Below are 19,773 nucleotides of genomic sequence, written 5' to 3' on the forward strand. Positions count from 1 at the left end.
CTCAGGAGGTAGAGGTTGTGGGGTGAGCCGAAATCGTGCCATTGTACCCCAGCCTGGGTAACAGGAGCAAAACTCCGTATCAAAAGAAAAAAAAGCTATAGAGGGCCGAGCGTGGTGGCTCACATCTATAATCCCAGTACTTTGGGAGGCCAAGGTGGATGGATCACCTGATGTCAGGAGATCAGGTTGGTCACCAGCCTGATCAACATAGTGAAACACCATCTCTACTAATTAGCCAAGTGAAGTGGTGCACATCTGTAATCCCAGCTACTTGGGAGGCTGAGGCAGTAGAGCTACTTGAACCTGGGAGGCAGAGGTTGCAGTGAGCTGAGATTGTGCAGCCTGAGAAACAAGAGTGAAACTCTGTCTCAAAAAAAATAAAAAAGCTATGGTGGCTGGGTGCGGTGGCTCACGCCTGTAATCCCAATACTTTGGGAGGATCACTTGAGGTCAAGATCACTTGAGGGTCAGGAGTTGGAGACCAGCCTGGCCAACATGGCGAAACCCCGTCTCTACTAAAAACACAAAAATTAGCCAGGCACAGTGGTGCACACCTGTAAGCCCAGCTACCTGGGAGGCTGAGGCACAAGAATGGCTTGAACCCAGGAGGTGGAGGTTGCAGTGAGCTGAGATCAAGCAACTGTACTCCAGCCTAGGTAACACAGACACAGTCTTAAAAAAAAAAAAAAAGCTATAGTAATCAAGACAGTGTGGGATTGGTGAAAGAACAGACAAATATATAAATGGAACAAAACAGAGAGCTCAGAAATAGACCTACATAAATATTGTCAACTGATCTTTGATGAAAGAGCAAAGACAATATAATGGAGAAAAGGTAGTCTTTCAACAAATGGTGCTAGAATAACTGCATCTCCACATGCTCAGAATGAAGCTGGATGCTCATCTTACTCCACATACACATATTAACTCAAAATGATCAAAGACCAGCCAGGCATGGTGGCTCATGCCTGTAACCTCAGCGTTTTGGGAGGCCAAGGTGGGAGGATCACTTGAGGTCAGGAGTTTGAGACTAGCCTGACGAACATGGTGAAACCCTGTCTCTACTAAAAATACAAAAATTAGCCAGGCGTGGTGGCACGTGCCTGTAATCCCAGCTACTGAAGAGGTTGAGGCAGGAGAACTGCTTGAATCCAGGAGGTGGAGGTTGCAGTGGGCCAAGATCATGCCACTGCACTCGAGCCTGGACAACAGAGCAAGAGTCTGGACTCTGTCTCAAAACTAAATAAATACAATATCAAATACCTAAATATAAGAGCAAAAACTAAAATCATTAGGAGACAATACAGAGGTAAATTTCATGACCTTGGATTTGGCAATGGACTCTTCTTTTTTTTTTTTTTTGAGACAGGATCTGGCTGTGTCAATCAGACTGGAAGGCAGTGGTGCAATCACAGCTCACTGTACCCTGACCTCCTGGGCTCTAGCAATCATTCCACCTCAGCCACCCAAGTAGCTAGAACCACAGACACACGCCACCACATCCAGTTAATGTTTTTTTTTGTTCCCCTTAGAAACGAGGTCTCACTATATTGCCCTGGCTAGTCTCAAATTTCTAGGCTCAAGTGATCCTCCTGCCTCAGGCTCCCAAAGTGCTGAGATTACAGAAGTGAGCCACTGCACCTGGCCAATGGATTCTTAGATATGACATCAGAAGCAGAGGCAATAACAAAAAAGATAAACTGATTTGGGAGGCCAAAGCAGGCGGATCATGAGGTCAAGAGTTTGAGACCAGCCTGGCCAACATGGTGAAACCCCATCTCTACCAAAAATACAAAAAATTAGCCAGGTGGGGTGGCGGGCACCTGTAATCCCAGCTGCTCAGGAGGCTGAGGCAGGAGAATTACTGGTAGCAAGGAGGTAGAAGTTGCAGTGAGCCGAGACCATGCTACTGCACTCCAGCCTGGGCAACAGACCGAGACTCCGTCTCAAAAAAAAAAAAAAAAAGATAAATAGAACTTTACCAATATTGAAATCTGTTTGTGTGAAAGAACACCATCAAGGCAGTGAAAAGACAATCTGCAGAAAGAAGGAAAATATCTGCAAATCACGTATCTAACAAGGGTTTAGTATGCAGAATATATAAAGAATGGTTGTAACTCAACAAAAAGACAACCCAATTATTAAAAGAGCAAAGGGTGTTAACAGGCATTTCTCCAAATATATACAAACGGCCAAAAAGCACATAAAAATATACTCAACAACTGGGCATGGTGGCACATACTTGTAATCCCAGCTACTCAGGAGGCTGAAGCCGGAGAATCGCTTAAACCTGGGAGGCGGAGGTTGCAGTGAGCCGAGATTGTGCCACTGCACTCCAGCCTAGGCAACAGAGCGAGACTCTGTCTCAAAAAAAAAAAAAAACATATATATATATAAAATATACACACACACACACATATATACATGTATATACACATATACATATATATGTACCTATATATACATACACATATATATGTATATACTCAACAGGCTGAGGCAGGATTGATTGAGCCCAAGAGTTTGAGCCCAGCCTGGGCAACATAGTGAGACCCTGTCTCATTAAAAAAAAAAAAAAAAAGATACTCAACATCATCAATCATTAAGGAAAATGCAAATGAAAACCACAATAAAGTACCATTTCACACCCACTAGGATGATTATAATGAAAAACATCAGAGAATTAAGTGTTGGTGAGGATGTAGAGAAGTTGGAACCCTCACACTCTGCTGGTGGGAATGTAAAATGGGCAGCTGCAGTGGAAAAGAGACTGGTAGTTCCTCAAAACATAAACGAAACTGCCATATGACCCAGCAATTCCAATCCTAATATATATCCACAAGAAATGAAAAATGAAAATTTATGCCCACACAAAAACTAATCTATGAATGATCATAGGAGTATTATTCATAATAGCCAAAAGGTAAAAAAAAAAAAAAATAAGTGTCCATCAACAGATGAATGGATAAACAAACTAGCATACACATACAATGCAACATTACTCAGAAATCAAAAGGACTGAGGTGCTGGCCAAGCGCGGTGGCTCATGCCTATAATCCCAGCACTTTGGGAAGCTAAGGTGGGTGGGTGGATCGTTTGAGCCTCAGTAGTTCAAGACCGGCCTGGATAACATGGCGAAACCCTGTTTCTACTATTAAAAATAAAAATAGCCGGGCGCGGTGGCTCTAGCCTGTAATCCCAGCACATTGGGAGGCCGAGACGGGTGGATCACAAGGTCAGGAGATCGAGACCATCCTGGCTAACACGGTGAAACCCCGTCTCTACTAAAAATACAAAAACTAGCCAGGCAAGGTGGCGGGCGCCTGTAGTCCCAGCTACTCGGGAGGCTGAGGCAGGAGAATGGCATAAACCCAGGAGGTGGAGCTTGCAGTGAGCTGAGATTGGGCCACTGCACTCCAGTCCGGGCGACAGAGCGAGACTCCGCCTCAAAAAAAAAAATAAACAAAAAAATAAAAATAAAAATAAAAATAAATATAAGGCCTGGTGTGGTGGCTCATGCCTGTAATCCCAGCTACTTGGGAGGCTGAGGCAGGAGAATCACTTGAACCTGGGAGGTGGAGGTTGTGGTGAGCCGAGATCACGCCACTGCACTCCAGCTTGGGCAACAAGAGCAAAACTGCATCTCAAAAGATAAATAAAAATAATAAAAAGAAATAAAAGAAAGTGTAAGTAGAAGATAACTTAAGAAATGTCTGGCAATCATAGAGTGGGACTGGAAAAAAAAAGAGAGTAAATTAAAATGTTTACTTAATAAATGGAGTTGACAGAACAATCTTAAAATACCAGTCCATGGAAGAAAAATAAGAGATATCACTGGGAACCACTGAAATTCAAATTAGAATGCCTGGAACTCATCAGGGATACAATCCTTAGAAGTAGATCCAGAAAGAGGTTGTGAGATTCCCACTTACCTCTTCGCCGATGCTGGAGACTTGGCCACAATTACTGCATTCCTGTAATCTGGGATCTGTGACAGACAAGAAGTAAGATATTACTGCATGTCAACAAAAAGGAAAATTCCAACAGACCCAAAAATGCTTGGTTAGTTGAAAGTTTTCTAAAAAAAGAAAAAGTTCAAGGTAAAATTCTTCTTTGGAAAATGAAGAAAGGAACCTGTCTACGAAAAAATATGACTAACGTGTGAGCCACACAGACTTCTTTTAGGAAAAAAGTAGGGATAATTGGTGATTAGCTCATATCTCTGCCAGCAAATACTAATAATGCAGCATAAAGATGTTTCTATATATCTAGTCAACAAGATTCCTAATTACATGTAATTTCAAAGTATAAGGATATCCAATTCAATCTGAGTACAAGCTGACTGTCAAATTCCAAATTAGTGCAGTCCAAACAAATGGCTGTTTAACATATCGCAGTCATAACATGTTGAAGCAACCAATTTGTTAAAGGATAATCAGCCCAGCACTATTTTAAAAAAATATATTAACTATATTCTCCTTGTTTTTTTTCAATTACACCAATGAATTTTAATATGAGCAGTTGATAACATCTAGCACCATATATAAAACAATGCCTACCATGTAACAAGCACTAAATAATAACTACTTAGCAAACGAACAAAAAAATAATTATTTTGAATAATCTAGTACACTTGCAGCCAGCAATCATCACATGTTTCAGCTGTATCTATAGGAAAGCCTAATTTATCCAACACTCTCAGGAAGTAAGGCAGTAAAATATATTTCCATTTGGGCACTTTCATTATTTTTGCTGGCAGTCTTTCTAAACTTTTTTATGTACTTCCTTGTCTCATCAAACATTACCAAACCCAGCCAAGAAAAGATAGAACCAAGAAAACAGTTAATAACAATTAAAGGACCTAACAAAAAGGACTCTAACAAAAACAAGTCTATTGTCTCTACAGAGGTTAAAACGGGAAATTATATACAACAAGAAAGAACAAGTTATTATGAAAAAGAACCACAAATAAATCTAGGAGGAGGAAGTTATTATGGTCTAAAGAAACCCAGTAGCTGGCTGGCTTAACAGTAGAATAAACACAACTTTAAGAACAAACCAGGGAAGACCAAGCCAAGGAATTTCCCCAGAATGCTATATATAAGTATGCAAAAAGTAAAACAAGTTTTTAAAAGTTATAGAGACTAGATCCAAAATTTTCAGGACTTATAGTTCCCAAAGGAAAATAATAAAAGAAATAGAAGGGATGAAATACTTAACAGATTAAAAAAAAATTCCAAAGATGGCCAGGCATGGTGGCTTATGCCCATAATCCCAGCACTTTGGGAGGCCAAGGCAGGCAGAACATCTGAGCCAAGACCATCATGGCCAGCATGGTGAAACCCCCTTGCTACTAAAAATGCAAAAAAAAAATTAGCCAGGCGTGGTGGTGCACACTTATAATCCAGCTACTCAGGAGGCTGAGGCAGGAGAATCGTTTGAACCATTTAAAATGTCTCCAGAAAGAATTACTATGATTCTTTTCATTAAATTTTTCACTAAAATGAAAAATTGTCAAGTCAGGCGTGGTGGCTCACGCTTTTAATCCCAGCACTCTGGGAGGCTGAGATGGGTGGATGACCTGAGGTCAGGAGTTCAAGACCAGCCTGACTAACATGGAGAAACCCCCTCTCTACTACAAATACAAAATTAGCCGGGCATGGTGGCCCATGCCTGTAATCCCAGCTACTTGGGAGGCTGAGGCTGGAGAATCGCTTGAACCTGGGAGGCAGAGGTTGCGGTGAGCCGAGATCGTGCCAATGCACTCCAGCCTGGGTAACAAGAGCAAAACTCCGTCTCATAAAAAAAAAAAAAAGAAAAAAAAAAAACAAGAAAAGAAAAATTATCGTGTATGCAGAAAGATACAGGAAGGGACCATCAGGGTGTAATTTAATATTCATGAATCAAATATTTATCACTGGAAAAATGATACGATTCCACATTTTCTTGCAAGGCAACAATCAAATGCTTTATGAAACTTAAGAAAGGAAGATCCCTACCAGTAGGTGAAACTGTGAAAAGGACTGAACTGGAAAAGGACTGCCTGACACATCCCCAGCAATGCAGCGGAAGGCAACAGACACTGACAGACGCCCTCAGAACAGATGGCAAAAGTTGGCTGGGCGCGGTGGCTCACGCCTGTAATCCCAGCACTTTGGGAGGCTGAGGCAGGCGGATCACGAGGTCAGGAGATTGAGACCATCCTGGCTAACACGGTAAAACCCGTCTCTACTAAAAATACAAAAAAATTAGCTAGGCGTGGTGGTAGGTGCCTGTAGTCCCAGCTACTGGGGAGGCTGAAGCAGGAAAATGGTGTGAACTCGGGTGGCGGAGCTTGCAGTGAGCCGAGATCACGCCACTACACTCCAGCCTGGGCGACAGAGCAAGACTCCGTCTCAAAAAAAAAAAAAAAAAAAAGAATAGATGGCAAAAGCATCCTAGTACCAGAATGTTCCTTCTAACTCTGGCAGAAGGTGCTTAAATTCCAGTGACAAACACAAGAGATAGAGAAAATATTTCAGAGATGAAAGTGTCAGCATCAAAACCTGCAGAATAGGATCACTAAGTGACAAGAAGGCACGGTGCCACAGTATAATTAGCAGTGTTTTCTTCTTTCTTGGTGACATAAAATAATGTAAGCCTGGACTGACAGCACCTTAGATTCAGTGAAACATGAGTATCTATCCCCTGCTTTAAGAGATTCTAACACATAAAAACAAAAGAGACAAGATACTATAAAAAGGCAATACAGGCCAGGTGTGGTGGCTCATGCCTGTAATACCAGTACTTTGGGAAGCTGAGGCAGGCAGATCTCTGGAGTTCAGAAGTTCAAGACCAGCCTGGTCAACACGGTAAAATGCTATCTCTACTAAAAATACAACAATTAGGCCGAGTGAGGTGGCTCATGCCTGTAATCCCAGCACTTTGGGAGGTGAAGGTGGGCAGATCACCTGAGGTTGGGAGTTCGAGACCAGCCTAACCAACATGGAGAAACCCTGTCTCTACTAAAAATACAAAATTAGCCAGGTGTGGTGGTGCATGCCTGTAATCCCAGCTACTCGGGAGGCTGAGGCAGGAGAATCGCTTGAACCCGGTTGCTGTGAGCCAAGATTGTGTTCCAGCCTGAGTGACAAAGAGAGACTCTGTCTTCAAAAAAAAAAAAAAAAGAAAAAAAAAAAAGAGAAAGCAATACAACAAAAATTCCTTTTTAACACTGAGTTCCCATACATCAATTTTTTTTTTTTTTTTAAGACGGAATCTCATTCTGTCGCCCAGATCACGGCTCAATGCAGCCTCGACCACCTGGACAACTTCAACCTCCCAGGCTCAAGCAATCCTCCCACTTCTCGTCCTCCCGAGTAGCTGGGACTACAGGCATGCACCACCACACCTGGTTAATTTTTGTAGTTTTTGTGGAGACAGGGTTTTGCCATATTGCCGAGGATGGTCTTGAACTCCTGGACTAAACTGATCCAACCTCCTCAGCCTCTCAAAGTGCTGGGATTATAGGTGTGGGCCACCACACCCAGCCCTGACTTCTCAACAATGAAACTAAAATGGGGATTTTTTCAAGTAGAGGGCAGTGTCATCCTGAGGTATAAGCCTGCACTACAGGCAATGACTAGGCTTAGGCTTCCAGCCTGACCTTGCGACCAGCACAAGGGTGCCCCAGCCTTCGTTCTTTAGGCTCACCCGCTGGGCATCCCTCAAGAGGTGCAATCGCCATTTGTGCCTTGAGACACTGGCACACAACATGCCTGTGTCTGGAATGGAAACATCCCCTAAAACCACAAGATGTCGACAGCAACCCATATAAGTCTATAGCGACTGCTCTATTTCTTCCAAAATGACAGGTTTCTCTGCATGGCTGGTTGCTAACTGAACCATGTTCAATGCTCACTCTCTCACTCTCTCTCTGCCTAAACCTCTTCATCCTTCCCTATCAAGACATTTGCCAATTTTATCTCACCATCTCTCTCTCTCAACTGAGAATAATATTCAGGTAAAATTAGGGCAGGCACAGAGTTTGAGACCAGCCTGGGTAACATAGCAAGATTCTAACTCTGGAAATATTTTTTTTTAATTAGCTAGGTGTGGTGGCACACCTCTAATCTCAGTTACTCAGGAGACTGAGGTGGGAGAATCTCTTGAGCCCAGGAGTTCAAGGTTGCAGTGAGCTATCATGGCACCACAGCAGTCCAGCCTGGGTGACAGAGAAAGACCCTGTCTCAAAGAACAACAAAAAAATTTTCAGGCAAAATTAAAGTCTCTATTATTTTTTGAATTTGTTAGAGTATTTTTGTTTTCTTTTTTGTTTTTTATGAGACAGAGTCTCGCTCTGTCACCCAGGCAGGAGTGCCATGGCACAATCCTGGCTCACTGCAACCTCCACCTCCCAGGTTCAAGCAATTCTCCTGCTTCAGCCTCCCAAGTAACTGGGATTACAGTCGCCCACCACCATATCCAGCTAATTATGTATTTTTAATAGAGACGGAGTTTCACCATGTTGGCTAGGCTGGTCTGAACTCCTGACCTCAAGTGATCCACCCGCCTCGGACTCCCAAAGTGCTGGGATTATAGGTGTGAGCCACTGCGCCTGGACTAGAGTTTTTATGTTTCTTGTGTGTAACTTTAAAGAAAAAAAAAAACAATATTTTACATTTTTCTCTTTCAAAAATACTTAAATTCATTTTCTCTATAAGGACTTATATCAATTGCTGGAGAATGGGGAAGCCCTGTACTCTTACCAGAAAGAAGTTCCTCAGAAACCTATAAACTGCCATCTTTCAAATAAAGTATTGTAAAAAGAAGCTCTCTAGAAAAGTTATTAAAGAGAGAAATAATTTATATAAGAAAAACAGCTAAGGCCAGGTGCGGTGGCTCATGCCTGTAATCCCAGCACTTTGGGAGGCCGAGGTGGGCGGATCACGAGGTCAGGAGTTCAAGACCAGCCTGGCCAACATGCTGAAACCCCGTCTCTACTAAAGATACAAAAAATTAGCCAGGGGTGGTAGTGCATGCCTGTAATCCAGTTACTCGGGAGGCTGAGGTAGGAGAATTGCTTGAACCTGGGAGGTGGAGGTTTCAGTGGGCCGAGATCACGCCATTGCACTCCAGCCTGGGCGTGACAGGGCGAGACTCCATCTCAAAAAAAAAAAAAAAAAAAGAAAGAAAGAAAGAAAAACAGCTAAAAGCAAAATAGCTAACTACAACATCAATTAACATTTTAAAAGCTTTCTTAAATAGCAAGTCACAAAAATGCTAACTCATATCAAAGAAAAACAAATGTAACCCCAGGATGCAAGGGTGGTAATAAACCACATTAATAGAATGAAGGGAAAAAACATGATCATCTCCACTGATACAGAAAAAGCATTGGATAAATTCAACATCGCTTCAGGACAGTGGTTCCCTAGGGTGTAAGGAGGCAGGGGAGAGGAGAGAGAAGGAGCCCACGAGCAGCTCTAAGTCATTCTGATGATTCTAGTTTTCCTGCTGGGAGGGGGGATCATGGATGCTGACTATTATAACTAGGTGGACAGACAGACAGGATGGATAGATGGATATATAAAACAGAACCAGGACCAAGCATAGACTAGTAATGAGAGTGAATTACTCATTACAATCATATCTAGTCCAATTCTAGGTACCTGACATCCAAAAGAAAAAGCAGTTTTAAGAGCTTAACTAAAGAAACAAACTGCAGATTCAGAATTCTAAAATATGTTGGATTATATCTATAAAGTATAAAGGTACTTTAGGTAGAATACATCAAGTTTTAACCCTTTAGGGATATCCTAAGGAAATGGAAATACATCTTTCAACCTTAATCAGAATGTTAAAATAAAAAAGTTTGAGCTAGCTCACCTCTTCTTGAATATACTGTAATAAGAAGGGAGATGCTCTTAAATTGTCAACAGGAATATTGAAGAAGCCCTGAATTTCCTTCTGGTGTAAATCCATAGTAATAAGATGAGTTAGACCTTTGAAAATAAAGGAGACACAAGCAATAAATAGTTTTGTTTTCTTTTTTTTTTAAGATGGGATCTCACTCTGTTACCCAGACTAGAGTGCAGTAGCATGATAATAGCTAACTGCAGCCTTGAGCTGAGGCTCAAGCAATCCTCTCACCTCGGCCTTGAAAGTAGCTGGGAATACAGGTGCATGCCACCATGCCCAGCTAATTCTGTATTTTTAGTAGAGATGGGGTTTCATCATATTGGCCAGGCTGGTCTTGAACTCCTGACCTCAAATAATCCTCCTGCCTCAGCCTCCCAAAGTGCTTGGAATACAGGCATGAGCCACTGCACCCAGCCTATAAATAGTTTAAAAACAAGTTGCACTGTACGAAATAGGTACTACATAAAATACTATATATAATAAGTTACTATTAAAAAATTGTTCTCTGGCAGGGTGCTGTGGCTCACACCTGTAATCCCAGCACTTTGGGAGGGCGAGGCGGGCAGATCACAAGGTCAGGAGTTCAAGACCAGCATGACCAATATGGAGAAACACTGTCTCTACTAAAAATACAAAAATTAGCTGGGTGTGGTGGCGTGTGCCTATAGTCCCAGCTACTTGGGAGGCTGAGGCAGAAGAATCAGTTGAACCCGGGAGGCAGAGGTTGCAGTGGGCCACAATCGTGCCACTGTACTCCAGCCTGGGTGACACAGTGAGACTCCATCTCAAAAAAAAAAAAAAAAAAATTGGTCTCATAATCAGGCACTGTGGCTCATGCTTGTAATCCCAGCACTTTGGAAGGCCAAGGCTGACAAACTGCTTGAGCTCAGGAGTTTGTGGCCAGCCTGGGCAACATGGCAAAACCCCGTCTCTACAAAAACTACAAAAATTAGCCAGGCATGGTGGCACACGCCTGTAGTCCCAGCTACTCAGGAGGCTAAGGTGGGAGAATCGCTTCAGTCCAGAAGGTCAGGGCTGCAAGTGGGCTGAGATCAAGCCACTGCATTCCAGTCTGGGTGACAGAGTGAGACCTTGTCTCAAAAAAAGAAAAAATAAGGCCGGGCACAGTGGTTCACGCCTGTAATCCCAGCACTTTGGGAGGCTGAGGCGGGTAGATCACCTGAGGTCAGAGTTGGAGATCAGCCTGGCCAACATGGTGAAACCTTGTCTCTACTAAAAATACAAAAATTAGCCAGGCATGGTGGCATGTGCCCATAATCCCAGCTACTTGGGAGGCTGAGGCAGGAGAATCACTTGAACCTGGGGGGCTGAGGTTGCAGTGAGCCAAGATTGCACCATTTCACTCCAGCCTGGGCGAAAGGGGGAGGCTCCATCCCCCCTCCCCCCCCAAAAAAAAAATCGCTCTACCATCAAAAAAACTCAGCACCTGTATTTTTCAGAATTTTATTTATTTATTTATTTATTTTTTAGTACTGTGAGATGCCTGATTTTCACATCAATGTAAAGTCTTGGCCAGGTGCGGTGGCTCACAGCTGTAATCCCAACACTTTGGGAGGCCGAGGCAGGAGGATCACCTGAGGTCAGGAGTTCAAGACCAGCCTGGCCAACATGGTGAAACCCTGTCTCTACTAAAAATACAAAAATTAGCCAAGTGTGGTGGCAAGTACCTGTAATCTCAGCTACTAGGGAGGCTGAGGCAGGAGAATCACTTGAACCCGGGAGGTGGAGGTTGCAGTGAGCTGAGATCATGCCACTGCACTCCGGCCTGGGCGACAGAGTGAGACTCCATCTCAAAATAAATAAATAAATAAATAAAAAATAGTCATGACATAACAAAGATAATAGTAATACAGAAGAGTCTTTAAAATTTCTATTAGAGCAGATCGTATCTTCTTGAAGTTTCTTTGTTTTTGTTTTTGTTTTTTTTTTTTTTTTTTTTTTTTTTTTTTTTTGAGATGGAGTCTCGCTCTGTTGCCAGGGCTGGAATGCAGTGGCCGGATCTCAGCTCACTGCAAGCTCCGCCTCCCGGGTTTACGCCATTCTCCTGGCTCAGCCTCCCGAGTAGCTGGGACTACAGGCGCCCGCCACTTCGCCCGGCTACTTTTTTGTATTTTTTTGGTAGAGACGGGGTTTCACCGTGTTAGCCAGGATGGTCTCGATCTCCTGACCTTGTGATCCACCCATCTCGGCCTCCCAAAGTGCTGGGATTACAGGCTTGAGCTACCGCGCCCGGCTACTTGAAGTTTCTTTAACAGGCACGGCAAGGCCCAATCTTAAGATAACAAGTCAGCCGGGTGTGGTGGCTCATGTCTATAATCCCAGCACTTTGGGAGGCCAAGGCAGGAGTATCACTTGAGCCCAGGTATTTGAAAATGGCCGGGGGAACATGGTTAGGCTCCATTTATACTAAAAATACAAAAAACTAGTCAGGTACGGTGGTGCATGCCTGTAGTCCCCAGTTACTCTGGAGGCTGAGGTGGGAGGATCACTTGAACCCAGGAGGTCAAGGCTACTTCCTGGTAGTGAGCAGTGGTGATCACTGCAACCCAGCCCAGGCAACAGGACTGAGATCCGCGGGGGAAAAAAAAAAAAAGAAATCAAGACAAACTGTACCAGCCTGGAAATCGGAGAAAACAGAAAATCTTCACTGCCTTTGTAACGATCACCAGAAAAGTATAAGGAAAATTCAATATGAAAAATTGTTTAAAGCATTAACTTGCCCAAAAGAACAGGAAGTAAGCCTGGTGGCCCATCAAGCAAGGCTGGAAGAGAAGATGGCCCTTTCCTGAAGATTCAGCAGGCAAGCCTGCTCCCCTCACCAGCTGCCTGTCATGGTGTTTATAATGGGTAGGCTCCTGAGGTTGCTTCGGTCTGAGTTTTTAAATTTTTTTTTTGAGATGGAGTTTTGCTCTTGTTGCCCAGGTCAGAGTGCAAAGGTGGGATCTCGGCTCACCACAACCTCCACCTCCTGGGTTCAAGTGATTCTCCTGCCTCAGCCTCCCAAGTAGCTGGGATTATAGGCATGCGCCACCACACCTGGCTAATTTTGTATTTTTAGTAGAGACAGGGTTTCTCCATGTTGGTCAGGCTGCTCTCGAACTCCCAACCTCAGGTGATCTGTCCACCTTGGCCTCCCAAAGTATGGGGATTACAGGCATGAGCCACCGCACCCTGCCTAGTTTTTAAATTTTTGTTTTACGTTTGCCTTTATTGAAAAAATATCTTAAAAAGTTTATTCTGGGTTGGGCATGGTGGCTCATGCCTGTAATCCCAGCACTCTGGGAGGCCAAAGAAGGTGGACCACCTGAGGTCAAGAGTTCAAGACCAGCCTGGCCAACACGGTGAAACCTCATCTGTACTAAAAATACAAAAACTAGCCAGGCGTGGTGGCGGGCGCCAGTAATCCCAGCTACTTGGGAGGCTGAGGCAGGTGAATTGCTTGAACCCAGGAAGTGGAGGTTGCGGTGAGCCAAGATCGCACTACTGCACTCCAACCTGGATGACAGAGTGAGACTGACTCAAAAATAAAAAATAAAAATAATAATAATTAGTCGGGCATGGTGGTGTGTGCCTGTAATCCTAGATACTCGGGGGGCTGAGGCAGGAGAACTGCTTGAACCCAGGTGGTGGAGGTTGCAGTGAACCAAGATCACACCTCTGCACTCTAGCCTGGGCAAAAGAGCAAGACTCCATCTCAAAAAACAAACAAAAAAAAAGAAGGTTTATTCTACAATAAGTACCTGTGTTAAAATGTAGTGATATTTTCACTCTGTGAAAATGCTCCATGATACGTACTTTCTAACATCATATACATTCAGGCTGGGTGTGGTGGCTTGTGCCTATAATCCCAGCACTCTAGGAGCCCAAGGCAAGTGGATCAGTTGAGGTCAGGAGCTCGAGACCAGCCTGGCCAACACGGCAAAACCCCATCTCTACTAAAAATACAAAAATTAGCCGGGTGTGGTGGCAGGCGCCTGTAGTCCCAGCTACTCGAGAAGCTAAGGTACAAGAATCGCTGGAACCCAGGAGGCAGAGGTTGCAGTGAGTCAAGGCGGCACCAGCATTCCAGCCTGGGCAACAGAACAAAACTCCGTCTCAAAAAAATTAAACAAAATAGATTAAAAATTAAAATAAAAAATAAAATCATAGGCCGGGTACAGTGGCTCACACCTGTAATCCCAGCACTTTGGGAGGCCCAGGCAGGCGGATCACCTGAGGTTGGGAGTTTGAGACCAGCCTGACCAACATGGAGAAACCCCGTCTCTACTAAAAATACAAAATTAGCCAAGCATGGTGGTGCACGCCTGTAATCCAGCTACTCGGGAGGCTGAGGCAGGAGAATCGCTTGAACCTGGGAGGCGGAAGTTGCAATGAGCTGAGACTGCATCATTGCACTCCAGCCTGGGCAACAGGAGCGAAACTCCGTCTCTAAATAAATAAATAAAATAAAATCATATACACTTATACAAGTGTGCAAACACACACAAATGTATCGACACACATACACAATAACAACTATGAAGGTTAACTAGAAATACAGGAAAAATACTTAGGTTGTTACCGGAAAATGCCTAACACAGAATATATATCTTTTCCAATATATGCCTATCTAGGCAGGCATGGTGGTATATGCCTGTAGTTCCAACTACTCAGGAGGATCACTTGAGCCCAGGAGTTCAAGGATCATCCCACATAGATTCCCAACGCACTGGGATTACAGGCATGAGCCACTGCGCCCAGCCTTTACTTTGATATTTCCAAGGTAAAAATAAAACTCCAGCAGGGTGTGGTGGTTCATGACTATAATCTCAGTACTCTGGGAGGCTGAAGCAGAAGGATCCCTTGAGGCCAGCAGTTCAAAACCAGCATGGACAACATAGTAAGACCCCATATCTAAAAAAAATTTAAAAATTAGCAGGCAGGGTGGTGTGTGCCTATAGTCCTAGCTACTTGGGAGGCTCTGGTGGACTGCTTGACCCCAGGAGTTCAAGTTGCAGTTAGCTACGATCATGCCACTGCACTCCAGCCTGGGTGACAGTGCAAGACCCTGTCTTAAAAGAGAGAGAATGAATAAATAAAGCTCCCAGGCTCCCAATTAATTGTGAAACCTCTGCCACTCTTACCAGCTTTGCACATCATGGAAGCCAGCAATTTAGAGACAATAGAGCCTCTTTTTCTCATCTTGCACTGCTTGCTGTAAGGAAAGTAAGGTATCACACCGATGATGCTCTTGGCACAAGAGGTCTTACATGCATACACCATGATTAGGAGCTCCATGATGGTGGTGTTCACATCCCTGTAACCAAGACACAGCAAATCTCATCAAGGGATCTACAATACAGTATTCCCTGTTCCAAAAAGTATCAGCAGTGTGTTACTCATGCCTTTACATAACCTAAGGTGCAAGGAGGAAAAAAACCAACCAATAAATTCCTCTTTTCTCAGGCCTCCGTAAGATCCCCCACCATCCGCTCTCAACTGACGACCCTACTTAAATACTCTGTTAGAGGAGCGTGTCCACAAGCTCCCACTGTGTGCATCTGTGCCCCAGGAATCGGCCTGCCCTCAGTCATCAGTCAGAGGAAATTTCCATGCCAGTGGCCCTAAAATTAATCCCTCCAAATGGCACACCTATGTCAGCAATTCTCCCTCCTCTCCTGCCTTCAGCACTGATTACCCATTAGCCACAAACATTCTGTTACTTCTATTAATGCAACTCACAACCATTCTTCCCTCTGATCCCCTTTGTTGTACATCTCAAGAGAGTCGTCTACACTATCTCCAACTTATCTACTCTCATTCTCTCCCAAATAGTCCAGTGAAGCTTTGTTTTCATAAAGGTCATCAGTGTCCTCCATGCGGCCACATCCACGTCCACGGTCACTTGGCTTCCAGAATGCCCCTCTCTGGTCTCCTCCTTCCATCCTTGGTTTCTTTTGCTAGTTCTTCTCTCCAGCCTCATGTCCCAGGACTTGCTCATGTGTCCTCTCCTTCTGTTTCCTCTTGTCCTTTGGGATTCTCATCTAATTTCACAACATCATAGATGGTGGCAACCCTCAAATTTACAACTCCAGTCCAAACTTGAGGATCTGCCCCTCTCCTCCCGCCCGGCCACACCTGGCCCTGGTCAGTCCTCCCACAGGTAGCTCACACCACTAAGGGCCTTGCTCTGGGTGTTCCCACTGCCTGCAATGCCTTCCTCCCCACTTAGTCTCTCCCTCAACTTCTCTGGTCTTTGTTCAAATGTCACCTCCACAATGAGGCCTACCCTGTCTGCCTCTCTCTGCCCTCTTGCCACCATCATCTCACCATGCTGTCTTCTTTTTTTTCCAAACCACTCTTCACCTTCTAGATAATCTATTTCTTTATTATGCTCACTGTATGTCTTCCTCCACTGGAATATAAACTCTACAAGGACAAGGATCTTTCTCTGTTTTAATCATGGAGGCATCTCAAATATGTGTAACTAACTGTAACTCGCATATTATAGACATTCAAAATGAGTATTTGTTAACGACAGGAGTGAATGGAAACATAGAACACTGGGTAAGTAGGTTCTCTGTCACTATCCAACAAGTCTGACATCTGATGAGTTAAAACAGACTTTCACCCTGTGTTAATTCACTTAGGGAAAATAAAAAGATTTTCAGAAAAGTATTCTATGGGAAGGATAAGAGTGGAGGAACTGACAGTGAAGGTAAAGACACCCCAAGGCTCCCAAACCACACTCCCAGGAGCACCATTGTTCTGTGAGCTAGAACAAGGCTTTCCATTACTGAACTCAAATAAGGAAAGTCTTGTTTGAAATACAGGAAAACTTCAGTAAATGGATGGAATTTTCTTAATTTTAAATTTCTACTTTATTTTCAGTGCTACCACTAATCTGAAGTAAAACAGAGTATAAGATGTATCTGACCACACTAAATCTTTTTTTTTTTTTTTTTGAGACGGAGTTTTGTTCTTGCTGTCCAGGCTGGAGTGCAATGGCATGATCTCGGCTCACCGTAACCTCTGCCTCCCAGGTTCACGCAATTCTCCTGCCTCAGCCTCCCAAGTAGCTGGGATTACAGGCATGTGCCACCATGCCCAGCTAATTTTGCATTTTTAGTAGAGACAGGGTTTCTCCAACTCCCGACCTCAGGTGATCTGCCTGCCTGGGCCTCCCAAAGTGGTGGGATTACAGGCTTTTTTTTTTTTTTTTTTTTTTTTGGAGACAGTCTCACTCTATCACCCAGCCTGGGGTACAGTGGTGCAATCTTGGCTCACTGCACCCTCTGTCTCCTCGGTTCAAGTGATTCTCATGCCTCAGCCTCCCAAGTAGCTGGAATTACAAGCGTACATCACCACGCCCAGCTAATTTTTGTATTTTCAGTAGAGACGGGGTTTCACCATGTTGGCCAGGCTGGTCTCGAACTCCTGATCCACCCATGTCGGCCTTCCAAAGTGCTGGGATTACAGGTGTAAGCCACCTCACCCAGTCTTTTTTTTTTTTTTTTTTGCTTTGAGATGGAGCCTCGTTCTGTTACCCAGGCTGGAATGCAGTAGCGCAATCTCAGCTCACTACAACCTCTGCCTCCCGGGTTCAAGCAATTCTCGTGCCTCAGCCACCTGAGTAGCTGGGACTACAGGACCTCATGACTATGCCAGCTAATTTTTTGTATTTTTAGTAGAGACAGGGTTTCACCATGTTGGCCAGGCTGGTCTCAAACTCCTGGCCTCAACTGATATGCCCACCTCGATCTCCCAAAGTGCTAGGAGTACAGGCATGAGCCACCAAATCTGGCCCACAACACTAAATGTTATTTCATGATATTTCACAAAGAAGACCATGAGGTCCAGACTCTGCAACATGGACAAGACTGAGAACCCGAGTTAACACAAGCTTATGTCAGGTATGGAACAATGCAAAATGAGAGAGAGAGAGAAAATGAAAGGGGTGCTGAGTGGTTCCAATTACAGGAATATGAAACTGACAAAAGGCAGGGGCACAGGGTAAGTATTGAAATGTACAAAAATAAAGAACCAGAAGGACTTGGAAATGAGAAGGATCAGCAGTCATCCTTCTGAAGTCCTAAATTCTAAGTCCGAGGGGGCCCTCAATGCCTACTCATCTACTTGGGTAATCCACACAACCTTTGTGCATTTATCCAATGGAATCACACTTGTCTGTAAGGAGATAAAAGTACCACAGACACAGAAACCAAAGAGCCAGAAGCAGTGTAAGTTGTTCTGTGCCCACACCTTCCCTGCCCTGATGCTGGAGGTGAAGGGTTAAGATGTGGGCACAGGTGAGTCCTCCACTTCCACCCTGGTTTGGCGGCAGACCTGGGAAAGAGGACAGCAGCAGCAGGGGCAACTAGCACTCAGCACCTCCACCTCCAGCTCTGCTGAGAATCCTGGGTGTCACAGCAGAAGGTGAAGCCAGGGCACCGTGGCAAAGGCCCTCCACACCATCTCTCCTTCAGAGCACACCCGTTTGCCAGGGCACTGGGATGCAAGGACAGGTCTCCCCCGCCACTCCTCTTCCCAGGAGAGATGGGGGTTTTGTGACTTCATCCCAAAGAACCAAAGACCAGGACAGTAAATGTTCAAAATTTAGGTGAAAAAATGTGTGTTCTAAGACTAAAGTCTCCTGAAATTTCCCTCTTCTTCTCTTTTCGTTGGTATTTATTATATATGTATATATACAAATTAAGCATGCAGCAACTTTAGGACTCTAAGCTAAAAAATAATGCACTAGGCTGGGCGTGGTGGCTCATGCCTGCAATCCCAGCACTTTGGGAGGCCAAGGCGGGCAGATCACGAGGTCAGGAGATCAAGACCATCCTGGCTAACATGGTGAAATCCCGTCTTTACTAAAAATACAAAAAAATTAGCCGGGTGTGGCAGTGTGCACCTGTAGTCCAGCTGCTGGGGAGGCTGAGGCAGGAGAATGGCGTGAACCCGGGAGGCGGAGCTTGCAGTGAGCCGAGATCGCGCCGCTGCATTCCAGCCTGGGTGACAGAGCAAGACTCCGACTCAAAAAAAAAAAAAATTATGCACTAGACAAACTGATTTCTAGACATTAAAAATTTGTCTGAGTGAAGAACTTTGTACACAGAAGCGTTTGGGGACATTTGTGGACAAACACACAGTGGAAAGTGGGGCTTTAAGGCCAGGTGTGATAGGCTCACTTTCTATATTGCTGGAATCCCAGCAATACAGGAGGTCCAGGCAGGAGGATCACTTGAGGCCAAAAGTTTGAGACCAGCTGGGCAATATAGTGAGACCTCCATCTCTACAAGAAATGAAAAAATTACGTGAGCATGCTGGTGCATGCCTGTAGTCCCAGCTACTTGGGAGGCTGAGGCAGGAGGATAGTTTGAGCCCAGGAGTTTGAGGCTGTAGTGAGCTATGATCTCACCACTGCACTCCAGCCTGGACAACAGATCTAGACCTTATCTCTAAGAGAAAAGAAAAAAAAAAAAAAAAAAAGTAGGGCTCCATGTGATCACCCTCCCTTTCAGAGTGCCACAGATAGCCTCACCATACTGAATCTTCTATACCCAGCTTAAACATATGTGACCAAACAATTTCCAGAACACAGGTATGTCAAAGGTCACACTAGACAGGAACACACATTCCTTCAGTACAGTCTTTTATCCTCTCAGCTAATTTAATGTATGCAACAAAACAGTAAGTAATGATCACTTTTATATGCAATAAAAGGTTAAAAGAATCGTAACTAAGAAAGCTCTCCTCCCCTAGCCTCTGTTTCTTTCGGGGAGAGGAGGGAACTAGAAATGCTTCACTGCAAGTTTTATAAAATTCTGGCTATTAATTGTTAGGAAACTTAATGGATACTATTATCAT

At 44.2% G+C, this 19,773-nt stretch overlaps 1 protein-coding gene across 4 annotated transcripts in view; it reads right to left on the reverse strand.

Moving 5' to 3' along the window:
* The window catches only part of PRPSAP2 (phosphoribosyl pyrophosphate synthetase associated protein 2), a 71,929-nt gene that overhangs the window by 37,861 nt on the left and 14,295 nt on the right, over nt 1–19,773 (reverse strand). For all 4 annotated transcript variants that reach the window (XM_030923771.1, XM_010355006.2, XM_030923772.1 and 1 more), the window contains 3 exons: nt 15,045–15,217; nt 9,868–9,983; nt 3,933–3,988 (listed from right to left, as the gene is read on the reverse strand). In XM_030923771.1, the coding sequence (XP_030779631.1) occupies nt 3,933–3,988; nt 9,868–9,983; nt 15,045–15,217 (345 nt within the window). The remainder of the gene's footprint in view (nt 1–3,932; nt 3,989–9,867; nt 9,984–15,044; nt 15,218–19,773) is intronic.

The sequence above is a fragment of the Rhinopithecus roxellana genome, chromosome 19 (assembly GCF_007565055.1).
Source record: "Rhinopithecus roxellana isolate Shanxi Qingling chromosome 19, ASM756505v1, whole genome shotgun sequence".
Lineage (NCBI taxonomy): Eukaryota > Metazoa > Chordata > Mammalia > Primates > Cercopithecidae > Rhinopithecus > Rhinopithecus roxellana.